The sequence below is a fragment of the Aptenodytes patagonicus genome, chromosome 11 (genome assembly GCF_965638725.1).
Source record: "Aptenodytes patagonicus chromosome 11, bAptPat1.pri.cur, whole genome shotgun sequence".
In the NCBI taxonomy this organism is placed as follows: domain Eukaryota; kingdom Metazoa; phylum Chordata; class Aves; order Sphenisciformes; family Spheniscidae; genus Aptenodytes; species Aptenodytes patagonicus.
The window spans coordinates 23,508,726-23,525,487 of NC_134959.1; the positions used below are offsets into that span (position 1 = coordinate 23,508,726).

Here is a 16,762-nt window from a genome sequence, read left to right on the forward strand (position 1 = left end):
CACGGAAAACTCGGGTGCAACAGATGCTAGGGAGTACAATACAGGCAGCAGGTCAGGGGTGGCATTGCAAAACCAGCACTAAGAAGCTCTGCTGGACCTGAGCTGACCTGAGGTACCTCTGCACCACGCTCACTGTTCCTTAGTAACTAAAGAGGATGTTAAATTAACATCTAAGAGGGATAAGCGATTTCAATTAGTCTGACTAACTTGCACACGAGCGTGCTGAAAGAAAAGGAGGCGGTCTCTAGCTCACTTGCGGTATTTTTGATAATGGTTCCAGTACCAGAAAAATGCCGAAGGGCTGGAAGACAGCAAGCATGCCGACGTGCTGAAAGAGCGAGCGGAACGATTCAGATCTTGGTACACCAACGGTCCTGCATCAGTCCCAGGCAAAGGGCTGGAAATGTCTTTTGGGGTCAACTGGTAGAGAAGTAGTGGGTAAGAATAAAAAAGAAGGTAATTTATGCTCATCAGCACAGTCTTACCAACAAGCAGGCTGGAAAAAAAAAATTCCTAACTTCAGTCTTTGAAGAAATTAGCAGTATCTGCCTGCATTCACAGTTTAAATTGCTGCACGGCAACTGGCTCATCAATGATGAGAATAGTTACTAATCGTGATACTTTCCTCATTAGGTTGTTGAAAACTTGCTTGCGCATCACTTTGAGCTACCTGTTACAAAAACCGCTCCGATTATTTGAAGAAATTCCCAGGTTTCTCCTTTCTCCCAGTCAGACCCTGGCCGGGGGAGCCAGGCCCACCCAGACCCCGGAATCCCTGTTTTGCTGCAAGATTTTGCTGTTTTATAACACCAGGTGGTTTTAACATGATGTTACGTAACGTCAAAAGCTTTGGTACAATTCGACCGAATTTTTTACGTGGTGAACTGCGAGCAAAGCCAGGGTAAGCTGCCTCCTGGCCGAACCACCCCCAAGGCTGCAGTCATCCCACAGCCAGCGTCTGTCTGGTAACAGACTCCCAAGAAGGAAGCAAGCCGCGCGTAACGCTTCGTCTGCCCCGTGTCAGAAGCGAAGTTCCTCTTGCCTTTCCCTTACAACTCGATGGCTTCTCTTGTAGCTGGTGCACTGATTACCCACCGATAGCGACGAAAAACAAAGCTGTATGTGAAGAGACTGGAGGATACAGCATCTCCCCTTCCCGGTGGGGTGCCCTGCGCTGTGGGTATGCCCGGCACTCCTTTCTACCCAGCTACAGAAAACACTGAATATAAAAAACAGGGCACGAAGTCACCGTCAGGGCTTACTCGGTCACTGTAGACAGAGGAGAGGTAACCGAGTTGACGCTGGTTGTTAACTATAGTAGTTATAAGTCAGCCGGGACTTATCAGGTTCACCCCTTCGGATGTTCAGCCACCGGACAGCCAAGCGCTGGGCAGCGGGAGGGAGCATGCAACCAGCCGCGCCGGGGCACCGGCACCTCCCGGGGACGTACGGGCAGGCACCGGGGACCGGACCGGGCCGGGCCGGGCCGGGCCGGGCGAGCGGGGTCCCGGACGGCCGCTCTGGGGAGGGCCGGGTAGACCCCTCCCGCGGCTCCGCCACCGCCCTTTCCTCACCTTCTCCCCGCGGAGGCGGTTGAGAGCGGCCCCGTACCCGCCTCATGCCCAGGCGGGTAGAGGGGGCCCCCCCCCCTCTCCCCCAGCTGAGGCCGGCGCGGCAGCTCCCGGCGCCTCGGCGGGCTCAGGCCGCTGGGCCCGTCGCCATGGCAACGGACGGGCCTACGGCGGGAGGCAGGCGACAAAAAACGCCGGGCGCGATCCGGCCGCTCCGGGGAGGAAGCCGGGGAAGAGGGAGGCTTCGTTCCACAGGAGCCCGGGTGTGGGGTCCTCGCTGGGCCCGCAGGCCCCGGGGGACCGGGGCCTGCGGGCCCAGCGAGGGCCCCACACCCGAGGCCCGCGGGTCCAGCGAGGGCTCCACACCCGGGACCCGCGGGCCCAGCGAGGACCCCACACCCGGGACCCGCGGGCCCAGCCCCTGCACCCCCCAGCCTTCTGAGGGGAGGCTTTTTTCTCCCCCCCTCCCCTGAGGACAGGCCCTTCTCCCCGCAGCGCCAGCCCTTCAAGCACCCGTCCCCTGCGTGGCATCGCTGGAGGTGCGGGCAAGGGGTTTTCCAAGCGAAGGGCTTGAAGCCTGGGTGGCGCCGGGTAATTTGGATTGGAAAGCCCTGCGCCATCCTTCCGTCCCGGCCTTTCATCGCTAAGGGAGGTGGCGAATCCTCCCGGGAATGGGGAAGGCCAGAAAAGTCGGGACCAAAAGGTCTCCCTGGGGGGGGGGGGAGCAGAGGGTGCCTGTGTTTCCCTTCGCCCCCCCCCCCCCCCCCAAAGCCAGCTGTGAGGTGTTGCTGGTAAGGCTGGCTGTGTTTTTATGAAAACACCCACGATTTTCCAGGTGGCCGGGGCTGGGGAGGCTCTGGAAGCGGGCGATGGGAGGACGGGAGGCTGGTTGTGAGCAGGAGCCAGCCGTCCCACTCCCCGGGAGCTGTTAGGAAAACTCCCTTCCCTAACTATTACATCAACCAGTCTTTATAGTATGAAAGTGTATTAACTTTGTTAATACTTAGAATCATAGAATCATAGAATCATTGAGGTTGGAAAAGACCTCTAAGATCATCGAGTCCAACCGTCAACCCAACACCACCATGCCCACTAAACCATGTCCCTAAGTGCCTCATCTATGTGTCTTTTAAATACCTCCAGGGATGGGGACTCCACCACTTCCCTGGGCAGCCTCTTCCAATGTTTCACCACTCTTTCAGTAAAGACATTTTTCCTCACGTCCAATCTAAACCTCCCCTGGCACAACTTGAGGCCATTTCCTCTCGTCCTATCGCTTGTTACTTCGGAGAAGAGACCGACCCCCACCTCGCTACAACCTCCTTTCAGGGAGTTGTAGAGAGCGATGAGGTCTCCCCTCAGCCTCCTTTTCTCCAGGCTAAACAACCCCAGTTCCCTCAGCCGCTCCTCATCAGACTTGTTCTCCAGACCCCTCACCAGCCTCGTTGCCCTTCTCTGGACACGCTCCAGCACCTCGACGTCCTTCTTGGAGTGAGGGGCCCAAAACTGAACACAGTATTCGAGGTGCGGCCTCACTTACATACATTAGTTCAGATTATATTATATTATATATATATTATATATTATCATTACTTACATTAGTTCGGATTATACACTGCGATGTAACGAGGTAGTGGAATTTTACGGGAGACTTTGGTATTGTTCGTGCTTAAGTAAAACAAACTAAAGGACAGCCCGGCCCTGGAAATGAGGACTTCGCTGCGTGGAAGCTTAGAGTTGTCCATGAAGGATGAAGGATGCCCCTGGGCAACCAAGGTAATGCCGGCATCCCAGCCCCTCTGGCACGGCTTTGAAACCCTCCCAGCGTCGTCTGGCGTCATAGATCAGTAACTCCAGCGAGACTGACTCCAGGGACATCTGGATCAATAGACAAGCAGCAAGAATGCTGGAAAAATATTGTTGCGTTGCAAAGTTTTACTGTGATTAGTAATCAGTAACGTGGGCGTTAGTGATTAGTCAATCATGTTGTACCTGAAGGTTTGAAGGGCATAAGAAACCTGTGCAAAAACCACATTTGGGGGCACCCAGTTTGGCTGGGACACCTCACGTGCAGCAATAAATATTTACCCTTGTAGTTCTCTCCTTTGCATCCCAGCCTCTCTCCTCGGTCGGCACGGGCCAGCTGCGGATTTTCGTGACGCAGCAAGGCCAGCCCAGCCCGCGGCTCTGCTGCCCCTGGGGAGGCTTTTCCCCCTCCTCCGGCAAAGCAGCCGTGCCGAGCCCCGGGAGCTGGCGAGCAGAGCTGGTGGCAGTGCCGGCCGCGGGTGCATAAGGAGGTCTTTATGAGCCGCCTGCGGTCTGTGCACAGCGGCTGCTTTGTGCGAGGGGCACTGGCACGGGCCGGCCGGCCGCTCACCTAAGAAGGCTTCTGTGTGCGGAGGGAAGGGTGTCCCGAGGGCGGCATGTCCTCCCCTTGCTGTCCCCAAAGGCCCTCGGTCACCTTTTCAACCTCCAGCTGCTGGCGGCTCTCCCTGCACAGGGGTCTGGCCGTGCCGGCGGTGGCAGGGGGTGCCCAAGGAGCAGGGGGGGGCTGCACCTCTTTTGTCCTCGCTGCCCACCCTCCTCGAGTCGGGAGCAGGGGAACAGCTGGAGCGCTCGGCGAGCTGCGGAGCTGCAGCTTTGACCGCCCGTGCGGTCGGCTCCTGTCAGAGCTGTTGCAGAGGGAAGTCTCCCGGCCGCAAGGATGCACGGCCCCCGCTCGCCGTCCCCTGCTCACCTGGTGCCAGGGAGCCCCGCTGCGCTTTCCTGGCACCTGCCAAAGGGGCTGGGGACAAGCCTTGGCTCTGCAGGACATGCAGGGCAGCATGTTCAGCCCATCTCCCAGTCCTGCACTGGGGGGGTCTTCAGCGTGGCCCCCGGGAACAGTGGTGCTGGGAGGGACACGGACACGGGTCCTGGGTGGGCCTGACAGCTCTACTGGCACCCCGAGCTCTGCAAGGGGACCCTGCTGTGACCACAGCCCCCAGCTCTCCCCAGGAGCCTTGCCCCAGGAGCACGGGGCTGCTCCCACGCAGCAGGCATAGAGCAAGGAGGACACCCTTCCTACAGCCACTTTCCTTTTATTAGAGGTTACAAGATACAAGGAGCCGGACCTGCACACCACGTGCCGTCAGCTCGCTCTGCCATGCCCCTCCGCATGCCGTGCGGGTAGAGAGGAGGGGGGCTGGCAGAAGCAGGCACCCCCAGGCTGGTCCCTCCATTGCTCGCAGGGTTTTCCTTGCAGCCTTTGCGACGGGCACCATTTCTGCTGCGGTGGCTTTGCCCTACCAGCCATGAGCAAGCATTACAGGAGAGAGATGTCTCCAACGGGACAAGAACTGGGACCACTGAGCTGAACCTGCTCCATCACTCCTCAGGAGAGACCCTGGCTTGGCCCCACGCCCGCCTCCAAATGGGATCAAAACTCGTATGGCGACACAAAGGCTGTGACCTTGAAGATGTGCTTGCCCAGGAGGACCTTGCGGGAGAACTCGCTCATCTCCAGCTCCACCTCCAGCGTGGCTGGCCCTGCCACGGGGCTGGTGAGCACCAGCTCTCCCGTCTGCCGGTCGGAGCGCCGCACGGTGAAGACGCCCTGGCCCCGGCCGCTCATGATGGCGAAGCGCAGGCTGTCGCCCACAAAGCGGGTGGTGGACATCTTGAAGAGGACGCGGGGCACAGTGCGGTTGGACTGGAGCGGCAGGTAGTGGAAGGAGATGGAGGTGGCGGCCAGGCGGCAGGCTCGGCTCTCCATGGGGCAGGGGTTCCTCTCGCACTGGCTGCCAAGAGAGAAGGGGTACCACCGCTCAGTGCCGTGGTTTGGCTCTCAGGGAGCTGCCCGCATCCTTGCAAACAAGCCTAGCCCGCACCGCAGGCAACATCTCCAGCCCCACGGCCGGTCCTGCGGCAGAGCAACCCAAGACAGCCACATCGAGTGTGCCCAGCATCGGATCTCCCTCCCATCCCTGCCTCTGCCAGGCAAACGCCATGCCTTGCAGGGACGCAGCTCTGGGTCACGCTCCGAGGCTGGGACCAGGGGTACCACAGTCCCGGCTGGAGGCCAGGGATGGAGCCAGGCTCAGATGTGCCTCCCGCAGAGGAACTTGTCCGGAGCAGGGATGCTCCTCCACTTGGGTGGCTTGTGCTCGGCCACAAAGCGGTTTAGTCTCAAGAGCGGGACCAGGGGGGTTTTGCCTGCTGGATGGCAGCCGACGGCACCGCGTGGATGTGCAGCAGAAAGGGAACGGCGTCGTTCTCCCCAGGCTGGGGCTCTGGGGGGCCGGGATCCTGGATTAAGCCACCATGTATTGGGGTACTCCCACCCACACCCTCAGCCACTGGCATCCCAAGACCATCGGGGAGTGTGCCGAGCACACTCGGGCACCCCACGTGGCAATTTGCTACCAGCGCTGGCTGGCACTCTCCCTGCTGCCCATGAGTGAAACGACATGGTCCCCAGGGCACCGTAGGACCCATCACCCAGGGGGGAGAGCATGACGCAGCCCGAGCTACGCGCAGTACTCACAAGGCAGAGGTCTTGACGTAGCTGGTGTTGTGGCGCGGCGGGGGGCACTTGGGGCGCACGCAGCGGTGGCCCCCGAAGGTGTTGATGCAGAGATCGCCCTGGGTGCAGTTGTGCTGCTTCCCGGCGCACTCGTTCACATCTGCGGCGGTGACAAGGGGTGAGCGGGGCTGTCCCCGCTGCTCTCCGCTGCACCCCTGGTCCCATGGGATGCTCCCTGCCCTGCACCCGCTGCTCTTACCCTCGCAGACGTTGCGGTCGGCATGGAGCAGGTAGCCGGGGGGGCAGAGGCAGCGGTAGGAACCGGGGAGGTTGACGCAGTCGTGGAGGCAAAGCCGGGTCTGGGGGCTGGACTGGAAGAGCTGGCACTCGTCCACGTCTGGGGGGACAGAGCGGGGCATGGCTGGGGCTCCCGTCAATGCCGAGCCTCAATTTCCCCCCCCTCCGCCATCCTCACCCCCCTTTTACCGTGGCACACGCCGCCGGCTCGCATCTGGAAGCCGGCGTCACAGCTGCAGCGCCGGGAGCCCAGGCGGCCCTCGGCACAGCGGGGCTGGCGGCTGAAGGAGGCGTTGCTCAGCGTCACCCAGTCTGCGGGGGGGAGCGAGTGTCACTGCTGGGGTGGGGGGCACAGGGAGATGGGTGGGGGCTGAGGTCCCGGCAGGGGGGCTGCCAGGGAAGGGGGAGACGGGTGCAGCGTGGCCACGTGCTGTCCCCATGAGCATCCCCATCCTCCGCAGCCCAAACCTTGGCACCTACAGGCATAGATGGGGCTCTGGCAGCTGGGGCCTGACCAGCCCCGGGGGCAGAGGCACGTGTAGCTCTGGTTGCCATCCACGCAGGTCCCACTGTTGGCACACGGGTTGCTGGAGCAGTCGTCAATACCTAGGGAGAAGGAGCTCATGAACACCAGCTGGAGAAGCGCATCCTCGCCCCATCCTGCTGCCCAGCCTCGGTGCCCATTGCTGCAGCCTCTGGGCTGCTCTCCCTGCCGCCAGGGGAGCAGAGCGATGGGACACCACGGCTCGGGGCGACAGAGGAGCCCCCAGGCAGGGCTGAGCCCACAGCGCCCCGACCCCGCTCCACTTCACTTCTGCAGAAGGGCTGGGTGCCGCTCCATGTGCGGTCGTGCCGGCAGGCGCGTGTCTCCGAGCCCACCAGCCGGAAGCCGGCGTGGCAGACGAAGTGAACGTCATGGCCCACCCGCACACTCCGGCCCAGCATCCGTCCATTCAGGGGCACCGCCGGCTGCGGACAGGTCTCTGCAGACAGACAGACACGGGTGAGGACGGACATCGCCAGGCTGGAGCCGACGCCAGCCCAGGCGAGGAGCTGGGGGTCCCTTGCCCCGTGGGTCCGAGCTGGCCCCGTGGGGATGTCACCCCCACGGCGGTGACCCGGCCGGGGTTACCGTTGCGTTTGGTGGCCTGTCTCTGGAGGCGGCTCTGGAGGACAGAGAGCTGCTGCCGGAGACCGCGTGTGCCCCGCAGGTGGGCAGCCTCCTGTGCCGCCAGCAGCTTCTGCATCTGCCGCACCGCGCTGAGCGCCTGCTGCTGGCTCAGGCACTCCTGGGGGGACACAAGGACATCCCCGTCACCCACCGGGCTCCCCCGCCACCCTGCCGCAGCCCGGGGGGACCCTCCCAAGCAGGCAGCATCTTTGGGGTTGGTTTGGATGCCCTGCCCTGGGCAGAGCCCCTTCCTCCCCATCCCAGTGCGGGGTCTGCCCCTGCCTCCGTATCTGTTCCAGCCTCAGCCCCTCCGTTTGGTTCTGCCCCGGCACTTGGACGCTGAGGAGCAGCTCGGATGCCACGGGTGGGTTTAGCATCATCTCGCTGCTGCAGGGGAAAAGCCCCACGACCGTCCCCCCTGGCCCTGGGCAGCCCCGCAGGCACCGTGGCCGTGCCGTACCCTCCACCCCGGGACGATGACGGGGTGCTGGGGTGTGAGAGGTGGGTGCTGAGAAGCCCCCAGTGGGGGGTCTGCAAGGGGGCTGGGGGGGGAGCATGAGGGTCCTTACCTGGCTGCTGCCGAGGGGCAGCTGCAGGATGCCCAAGGCCAGCCAGGCTGGCAGCAGGACGAGGAGCATCACGCCGGGGCTGGCTCCGGCTGCGCAGGCTACAGGGACGAGATGCCGGCGGTCTGGTTCTGCCCTGCTCACTCGCAGCCGCGCTCCTGCGCTCACCGGGATTTATCCACGGCGCGTGCCCATATGTTTGTTGGTTTTTCCCCTGGCCGAGGCCGAGCCGTAGGAAAGTTTCCCCTTGGCACCGGCGCGAGCCTCTCCCTTCCCTCTCCGCACATCAGAGGCTTTGGGGCCTTTCATGTCACAGGGCCAGCAGATGCCGGGGCCAGGCGGTGGCTGTCACGGCACTTGCTGCAGTACTGGCGGTGCCGGGCTCCCCCCAGGGCCAGCCACGGCTCCGGGGCTCCCCGGCATGCGGGGGTGCAGGATGAGGCTAATCCCATGCGTTTGCTAAGCGTGGGAAAGTCTCCTGGGAGAAGGGATGGCTTTGGGGTCGGTGCCGGGTTCCGGCTCTCCGGTGGGGCTGGGGGCTGCTGAGGAGGGCAGCCCGGCAGAGCCACGGACTCACCGGCCTCGGCACGGCTTTGCTGGGGTGAGCTCAGACACGGCTGGAGCTTAGAGGGGGACCCAAGGGCTCTGCTGCAGCCTAGAGTTGGGGTGCACGTTGGCATTAGGGTCGGCATTAACATTAGGGTCAGGGTTAATGTTAGGGTCAGCGTTAGGGTCAGGGTTGAGGTTAGCATTAGGGTTAGGGTTGGGGTTAGGGTTGGGGTTAGCATTAGACTCACGGTTAGGGCTAAGGTCAGGTTTTGTGTTAGGCTTAGGGTTAAGGTTAGTATTAGGACCGGTGCCAAGGGTTCAGGTCCATATGAACAGGAGGGTTTGGATGAGGGTTGGGGTTGGCATTAGCATTAGGGCCGGGGTTCAGTCCAGGGTTAGGGTTAGGCTCAGGGCGAGGGAACCAAAGGCATTCAGAGCTGGATTTCTGCTGACATCCAGCTCAGCCCCGATAGCTGTCGGGTGGGATGCTCCCGGTCCCTCCTGCCCGTGACAGCCCAGAGGAAGGGGCATGGCAGCACGTGCCTGTCCCCCAGCCACCCCTGAGCAGGGATGTCTGAAGCCCACACATCTGCCTTGTGCCAGGGGAGCACCCCCAGCCCCCCCCGCATGGGTGCTGGGAGCCCTGCACTGGGGCAGAGCCAGCGGGGTGCTACTGAGCCCCCCCGAGCAATGTGGGCTCTGGGACCCCTGCCCGACTCCAAGCGCCTACTGAGACATGCCCCCCCCCCCCCCCCCGAGCCCGGCATCTCTCCCACCACCGGCCCCCCGGCCCTCACATCCTCCCACCCGTAACCACGCTGCCCAGCTCGCCGGAGCGGGTATTTGGCTTCGCGCCCATGGCGGTGTGTGTTACCTCCCCAGCATGTTTAATTCATGGGACAGGAGGAAAGCTGGCAGCGGGGGCCCCCTTAGCTGCCCCCAGCCCCTTGGCATCCAATCTCCCAGTGCCCCAAAGCGGGTGCCGCTTGGCACCCTCGCTCCTGCCTTGCCTTCCCATCCCGACCCCGGTTCTGGGGCGCAGCTGGGGCAGAGCACGGGGGGCCGACCCCACCGCGGGGCCGACCCCACTGCGGGGCATCCCGGCGGGGCTGCAGCCCGGGGCCCCGGGAGTTGTCTGCCGTGTTCGCGCCAGCGAGCAACTGTTTTGACAGAGCTATTACTCACCCGTCAAGCTTTTGTTCGAGCTGACCAGCGGTGCCTGTCTGGAGTCCTGAATAGGATCAAATCCTGCAACCAGACACACACACAAGCACGCACAAGCGCGCAGCAGCGCGCGGCCGAGCTTGCCCCGACGCCGGGGCTGCTGCCGGGCGGCTTGCCCTCTCCCGAATCTTCCCTCCGGAGCCGTGGGGGTCTGGTCCCCCCCCCACCCCAGGCACCTGCATGAAGCTCTTGGCGCTGCTGGTTTGCAACCTCCTGGCATGGAGGGTGGGTGAGACGGGGTCGGATGCTCTGGAGAAGTTGTCTGCGCTGGCTCCGGGAGGTAATCGGGAGAGGGGCTGGCGGGGGGGGCCCTGCTGCCGGCAGCAGTGCTAGGGGCAGCTGGTTTGGGGGGGGGGGGTGCACCCTGAGCACTGTCCCCTGGGGCCAGGCCAGGCGGGCAGGGGGCTGGGTGGGTGATGGGCACCCAGGGATGGCAATGGGGGGGGGGGTCTTGGTGGGTGATGGGGGATGGGGATGGGATGGGGGGGCATGGGGCTGGTGATGGGGGGCTAGCGATGGGTACAGCCCGGTGGGGTCTGGGTGCTGGCAGGACAGAGGGGGGGGGGGGAACGGGTACATTCCTGGCGGTCTCAGCCCACCCGTGCGAGACGGGGGCTCAGCGGGCTGGACCCCCCCGCCGGCCCCTGCCCCTTTTGTGCTCCCAGCCCAAAAGCGCTTTCTTCTCTCCCCTCGAGTCTCCATGGAGACCCGGGTGCCTTCCCCGTATCCCCGGCTGCGGCCGGACCCTTCGGGGGGCCGTGAGAGCCAACGGCCGCTCCCACGGCCCCCCGCAGGGTCCGGCCGCAGCCGGGGATACGGGAAAGGTACCCGCACCCCACGGCCCCCTTGGCCCCAGCCCCAGCCCCTACTGTCCCCCCCCCCAGCTCTCAGCATGAAAGAGACCTTCCTGGTGCTCTCCCTGCACAACAAGCTGAGGAGCAAAGTGCAGCCCCCCGCTGCCAACATGCAGAAGCTGGTGAGCACCCCCCCCGGGTCCCCCCACCTTACATGGCCCATCCACCTCCCACCCCATGCCCAGGGAGGGGGACAGCCCATGGGTGCCACACAGTGGCTCGTTAACAAGCTAACGAAGCAGAAGAGCTGGCTGGCGTGGGGCCCCCGGGGAAGGACGTGCCACCGGCGCTGCCAGACCCAGCGTACACCAAGGGCAGGGCTGGTCCCTTGGGGACCCCCATGGGGTCCTCCATGCCCCATGATGGCCCTCGGTGTCCCCTGATCACCCCACACCTCTGCACACCAAGGACAAGGCTGGTCCCCTGGGATCCACTGTGGGGTCCTCCAAGTCCCATGATGGCCCCCTCATGTCCCCCGATCACCCCACACCTGCACACACCAAGAGCTGGGCTGGTCCCCTGGGTTGTCCCCCGTGTCCTGCGATGCCCCTCAATGTCCCCTGATCATCCCACACCTCTGCACACCAAGGACAAGGCTGGTCCCTTGTGGTCCCTTGTGGGGTCCCCCATGTCCCATGATGACCTCCTCGTGTCCCCCAATCACCCGACACCTGCACACACCAAGGGCTGGGCTGGTCCCCTGGGGTGTCCCCCATGTCCTGTGATGGCCCTCGATGTCCCCCTATCACCGCACACCTGCACACACCACGGGCAGGGCTGGTCCCCTGCGGTCCCTTGCAGCATCCCCCACGTCGACCCTCTGATGTCCCCCAGTCATCCCCTGCTGGTCCCCAAACACTCCCTGGGCGGTTCCCCGCTGTCCCCAGCATCCCCACCCCACCGGGGCTGTCCCCGGGGATCCTCGGTGGCTCACGGTGCCGGCCGCACCCCCGCAGGAGTGGAGCGAGGAGCTGGGGCGGCTGGCGGGGGCGCGGGCGGCCAGCTGCCTGGAGGGCCCCGCTCCGCCGCCGGCCCCACAGCTGGGCTGGAGCGAGGCCCTGCTGCCGGCAGGCGCCGGGGGCTTCGGGGCCGTGCTGGAGCGCTGGTTCGCCGAGGGCCGACGCTACGACTACGGGACGGGGCGCTGCGCCAGCAATGCCACCTGCCGCCATTACACCCAGGTGGGCATGGGGGGCACGGGTGGTTGGGGGGGGGGGGGCATGGGGGGCCCAAGGGGGTCCGGAGGCCCGGGGACCAGGGTGACACAAGCTCTCTCGCAGCTGGTGTGGGCCACGGCGGGGCGGCTGGGCTGCGGCCGGCACCTCTGCGCCGGCGGCCATGGCCCCAGCGAGGCCTTCGCCTGCGCCTACTCCCCGGGGTAAGGGGCTGCCGGGGGCGGGGCCTGAGCGGGAAGGGGCGGGGCTGAGCGCGGGGGGCGGGGTCTTGGTATGAGTGGGAGGGGCTGGGAAGTGTGGGTGGGGTGTCAATGGGGACTGGGATGCGACGGCCCTGGGGTGGGCGGGGCTGGGATAAGCCCTCCTCCCGGTGTGGGCGGGGTCTCTGCAGGGGTGTGTCCGGGTGGGGGTGGGGGCTGGCCTATGGGGATGCGTGGTGAGGGGTGGGGGCGGGGCCTTGCCCCAGCGGTGGGTGGGGGCTGGGGCTGGGGGCGTGGCCTTGCACTGACGGCGGGTGGGGCTGGGTGCGGTGGGCGGGGCTGTGCTCTGGAAGTGGGTGAGGTGGGGAAGTGTGGGCGGGGCCTTGTCCCAGAAAGGGGTGTGGCTTGGCTGTGTGGGCGGGGCAGGGAGCTGGGGCCAGGCCGGGGCAGCCGCCTCCAGCTGCCTGCGGCGACAGGGGCAACTGGGAGGTGGCGGGGACGCCCGTCCTGCCCTACAAGCAGGGGCCCTGGTGCTCCCTCTGCACCGCCGGCCTCTCCGGCTGCTTCAAGTCCTGGGACCACAGCGGTGGGCTCTGCGGTGAGTCCCCGCGATCCCCCCCCGGCTCCCCCGCGGCCCCCGGCCGTGCCGCAGCCCTTGACGCCCGCGCTGCCTCTCTGCTGTGCCCAGAGGTGCCCAGGAACCCCTGTCGCATGAGCTGCAGGAACAGTGGGCGCCTCGACATGAGCAGCTGCCAGTGCGCCTGTCCCCCCGGCTATACGGGCAGGTACTGCCAAGGTGAGAGGGTCACCCGCACAACCCCGGCCTCCCCTCGCCTCTAGAGATGCATGTGCATGGCCACTGCAGTGCATGCCTGCAAAGGGTTGGTGCAGTGCGTGCGTGTGCATGGCCACTGCAGTGCATGCCTGCAAAGGGTTGGTGCAGTGCATGCGTGTGCATGGCCAGTGCAATGTATGCCTGCGCAAGGTGGGTGCAGTGCATGCGTGTGCACAGCCAGTGCAGTGCATGTGTGCATAGGGTTGGTGCAGTGCATGCATGTGCATGGCCAGTGCAATGTAGGCACGCACAGGGTAGGTGCAGTACATGCGTGTGCATGGACAGTGCACTGCATGCACGTGCAGGGTCAGTGCAGTGCATGCATGTGCATGGCTGGTGCAGTGCATGCAGGCGCAGGGTCAGTGCAGTGCATGCATGGGCATGGCCGGTGCAGCATTCGTGGTCTGCTCGGTGCCCGTGTGCACACAGTGGTGCAGCACGTGCGTGCACCAGGTCAGCTCAGTGCATGCGTGTGCACGGCCAGCGCAGTGTGGGCAGCTCGGTGCAGCGCCCCAGTGTGCAGCGCAAGCTCAGCTGGGGCGGGCAGGGGCTGCCGAGCCCCCCGTCAGCTAACGCAGCGCCTTGCCCGCAGTCAGGTGCAGCGGGCAGTGCCTCCACGGGAAGTTCAGGAAGGAGGAGTGCTCCTGCCTCTGCGACGTGGGCTACGGCGGAGCCGAGTGCGGCAGTGAGTCGGCGCCCACCGGCGCTGCTTCGGGGTGGCAGCAGGGATCTGCAGGCAGGGACCCCCGGAGCGGGGCTAAGGGTCCTCCGGTGGGCCCGGCTCTGCCGGCACAGGGACCCACCTGCACCTGCCTGTGTCCCCAGCGAAGATTCGGTTCCCTTTCCACGCCTGTGACGTGCGGATAGATGGCGACTGCTTCATGGTGTCCCCCGAGGCCGACACCTACTACGGGGCCAAAATAAAGTGCCAGGTGAGCCCCCGGGGTGCTCTGGGCATCCCTTTGCAGCTGAAAAATGCCACCCGTGCTCGCAGCCCTCCCGTGCATCTCTCCGCTGCCTGGCGTGGGTCTGGGCCACGTGTTTGGGGCTGACTCGCTCCCTTCCCCGCAGGAGAAAGGGGCGATGCTGGCCCAGATCGGAAACCAGAAGGTCCAGGACATCCTGGCTTTCTACCTCAGCCGCTTGGAGACCGGTAACAGGGTGACAGACACCGATTTCGAGACCGGGAACTTCTGGATCGGTGAGTGACAGCGGTAGGCAGGGTGCGGGGTGCCTGGGGTGCGGGTGGATGTGCCACCCTGCCTCCCGCTCCCCCAGGTCTCACCTACAAGACGTCCAAGGCTTCCTTCCGCTGGGACGTGGGCGAGCCGTCCTCCTTCACCAGTTTCGCTTTCGGGCAGCCGGACAACCAGGGGTAAGTGCCCGCTGGATCCAGAGGACACCCGACCTCTGCGCGGCGTCACCGCTGTGCCACCGCGCTGGCTGGCTTCACCACCCTCCTGCTGGGGCACAGGTTTGGGAACTGCGTGGAGATGCAAGCGTCAGCTGCCTTCAACTGGAACGACCAGCGCTGCAAGACCCGAAACCGGTACATCTGCCAGTTCGGTGAGTGAGCGGCCAGGAGCCCTCCCGCACCTTCCTGGGGGTGCCGAGCCCCAGGGGTGCCAGCCCCCCGGCTCTGCTGGGTCTGTGCCCTGCTGCCAGCCCTGCCCAGACCCCTGGGTCCTCCCTGGTGCGGGGAGGCACTGACTCTCCACATCCCATCACAGCCCAGGAGCACATCTCCCTGTGGCAGCGGGACCCCTGAGCCGGCAGCCCCAGCCACCGGCCAGCGCTGGCTGCTGTGCCGAGCCTGTGGCTCAGGAGGACCCTGGTGCTGTGCCAAGCCCGGACCATGGCTCAGGAGGACCCCCCCACAGCTCCCCCGCGCAGGGGACGGGGGGCTGAGGGGACCCATGGCACTGGGACCTGGCGAGAAGGGCACGTGCTCTACGGCAGCATCCCCGAAACAGTGTCTTCTTCTGCCCCTCACCTTCCTCTGTCGCCATCATGCTGCGACAGCCCCCAGGGCAGGGATATGCCCCTGCAACAGCCAGGTCCAACAGCATCCTGCTCCTAAGTTGGCAGCTGGGCTGCGTCCAGACTGCGGTCCCGATGCAACGAGGGGCCAAGGGGGGCTTCTGGGGGGTACAGACCTCAGCATGGCTCGGGGTGAGGGCTGGGCTCAGCTCCGAGCCGTCACCCCGACCTGGGTGGGAACGCCCCGGCCTGGCACCGTGGGTTCCTCACCATCACCTGGTCCTTCATCATCATCCGGTTCCTCACCATCACTCAGTCCCTCACCATCTGCCGGGTGGTTAATAAAGACCCTCTCTCCCTCGGGAAGAGCCGTTTGTCTCCTTTTCCTCCCCCAGACCCACCAGACTCTCCCTCTGCCATGGCCCGCATCCTGCCCATGCTGGGTGGTACCTCCAGCTCCATCCCTGGAGCAGGTGCTGGGGTTGGAGGAGCCAGGACCAGCCTGGCTCCCGGCCGAGCTCGTGTCTCCAGCACCCCGGGGATGTTCTGGAGCGGTGGCGTTAGCCAAGGGTTGCTTCTTCCAGCCCCAGGACAGCCCCAAGCCATGGCACCCCACGTGCTGGGCACAAGCCTGTGCCCCCAGCACTGGTGGGTGTCGGGTGCCTCTGGAGGGGACATGCCACTGCTGTCCCCAAGCTGGCACCCTGCAGGGACCTTCCCGCCACAGAGCCAGGGAGTCGCCTCCCTCGGCTGCCCTCCTCCCTTCCGAAAAGCCCACTCCAGCGCAGGGCTGGGGTGGAAATTAAACCATCCCCAGCCAGGGTGTTGTGCGCGGGTTGTTTGTGCCACGGCCCCGGCTCTGCGGAGGGAAGGCACGAACCGCATCGCCGCCGGCAAGGCTGGGCTCACGGCTCTGGGGTGGGCTGGGCAAACCCGGGGTGCAACCGAGCCGTCGGCCAGGGTCCAACAGGTCAGAGGGGACCGGAGGCAGGAGATGGGGGAAGGAGCCCAGGGGGGATGGGGATGGGGATGAGGATGGGGATGGGGCTAGGGATGAAGATGGGGATGGGGATGAGGATGAGGATGGGGATGGGGCTAGGGATGAAGATGGGGATGGGGATGAGGATGAGGATGGGGATGAGGATGGGGATGGGGATGGGGATGGGGCTAGGGATGAAGATGGGGATGGGGATGAGGATGGGGATGGGGATGGGAATGGGGATGAGGATGGGGATGGGGATGGGGATGAGGATGGGGATGGGGATGGGGATGGGGATGGGGATGGGGATGGGGATGGGGATGGGGATGAAGATGGGGATGAGGATGAGGATGGGGATGGGGATGGGAATGGGGATGGGGATGGGAATGGGGATGGGGATGGGGATGGGGATGGGGATGGGGATGAAGACGGGGATGGGGATGGGGATGAGGATGGGGATGGGGCTAGGGATGAAGATGGGGATGGGGATGAGGATGGGGATGGGGATGGGAATGGGGATGAGGATGGGGATGGGGATGGGGATGGGGATGGGGATGGGGATGGGGATGGGAATGGGGATGAGGATGGGGATGGGGATGGGGATGAGGATGAGGATGGGGATGAGGATGGGGATGGGGATGGGGATGGGGATGGGGATGAAGATGGGGATGGGGATGAGGATGGGGATGGGGATGAGGATGGGGATGGGGATGAGGATGGGGATGGGGATGGGGATGGGGATGGGGATGGCCCAGCACGGCAGCCACGTCCGTACAGCTGCAACCTGGGGGAAGGGAGCGCCCCAGGCCCGGCGCTGCCGGCAGCAGTGCGTGCAGGCAGGGACAGGCAGCGGTGCT

The 16,762-nt window shown here is 64.7% G+C and overlaps 2 protein-coding genes across 2 annotated transcripts; one reads left to right on the forward strand and one right to left on the reverse strand.

Moving 5' to 3' along the window:
• Positions 1–4,659: 4,659 nt before the first annotated feature.
• Positions 4,660–8,181, reverse strand: LOC143165511 (fibulin-7-like). The gene is made up of 8 exons (XM_076348996.1): positions 8,113–8,181; positions 7,505–7,661; positions 7,185–7,355; positions 6,853–6,978; positions 6,562–6,684; positions 6,335–6,472; positions 6,097–6,235; positions 4,660–5,350 (listed from the first exon to the last, which is right to left on the reverse strand). The coding sequence occupies exons 1-8, from the start codon at positions 8,179–8,181 to the stop codon at positions 4,990–4,992; spliced, it is 1,284 nt and encodes a 427-aa protein (XP_076205111.1). The 3' UTR covers positions 4,660–4,989.
• Positions 8,182–10,028: 1,847 nt separating this feature from the next.
• Positions 10,029–15,292, forward strand: LOC143165513 (C-type lectin domain family 18 member A-like). Its single transcript, XM_076348997.1, has 12 exons — positions 10,029–10,162; positions 10,767–10,858; positions 11,693–11,917; positions 12,017–12,114; positions 12,588–12,709; positions 12,800–12,907; positions 13,539–13,631; positions 13,772–13,878; positions 14,018–14,147; positions 14,225–14,321; positions 14,421–14,512; positions 14,677–15,292. Exons 1-12 carry the CDS (start codon positions 10,063–10,065, stop codon positions 14,712–14,714), a joined length of 1,302 nt encoding a protein of 433 aa, XP_076205112.1. The 5' UTR covers positions 10,029–10,062; the 3' UTR covers positions 14,715–15,292.
• The last annotated feature ends 1,470 nt before the right edge of the window (positions 15,293–16,762 follow it).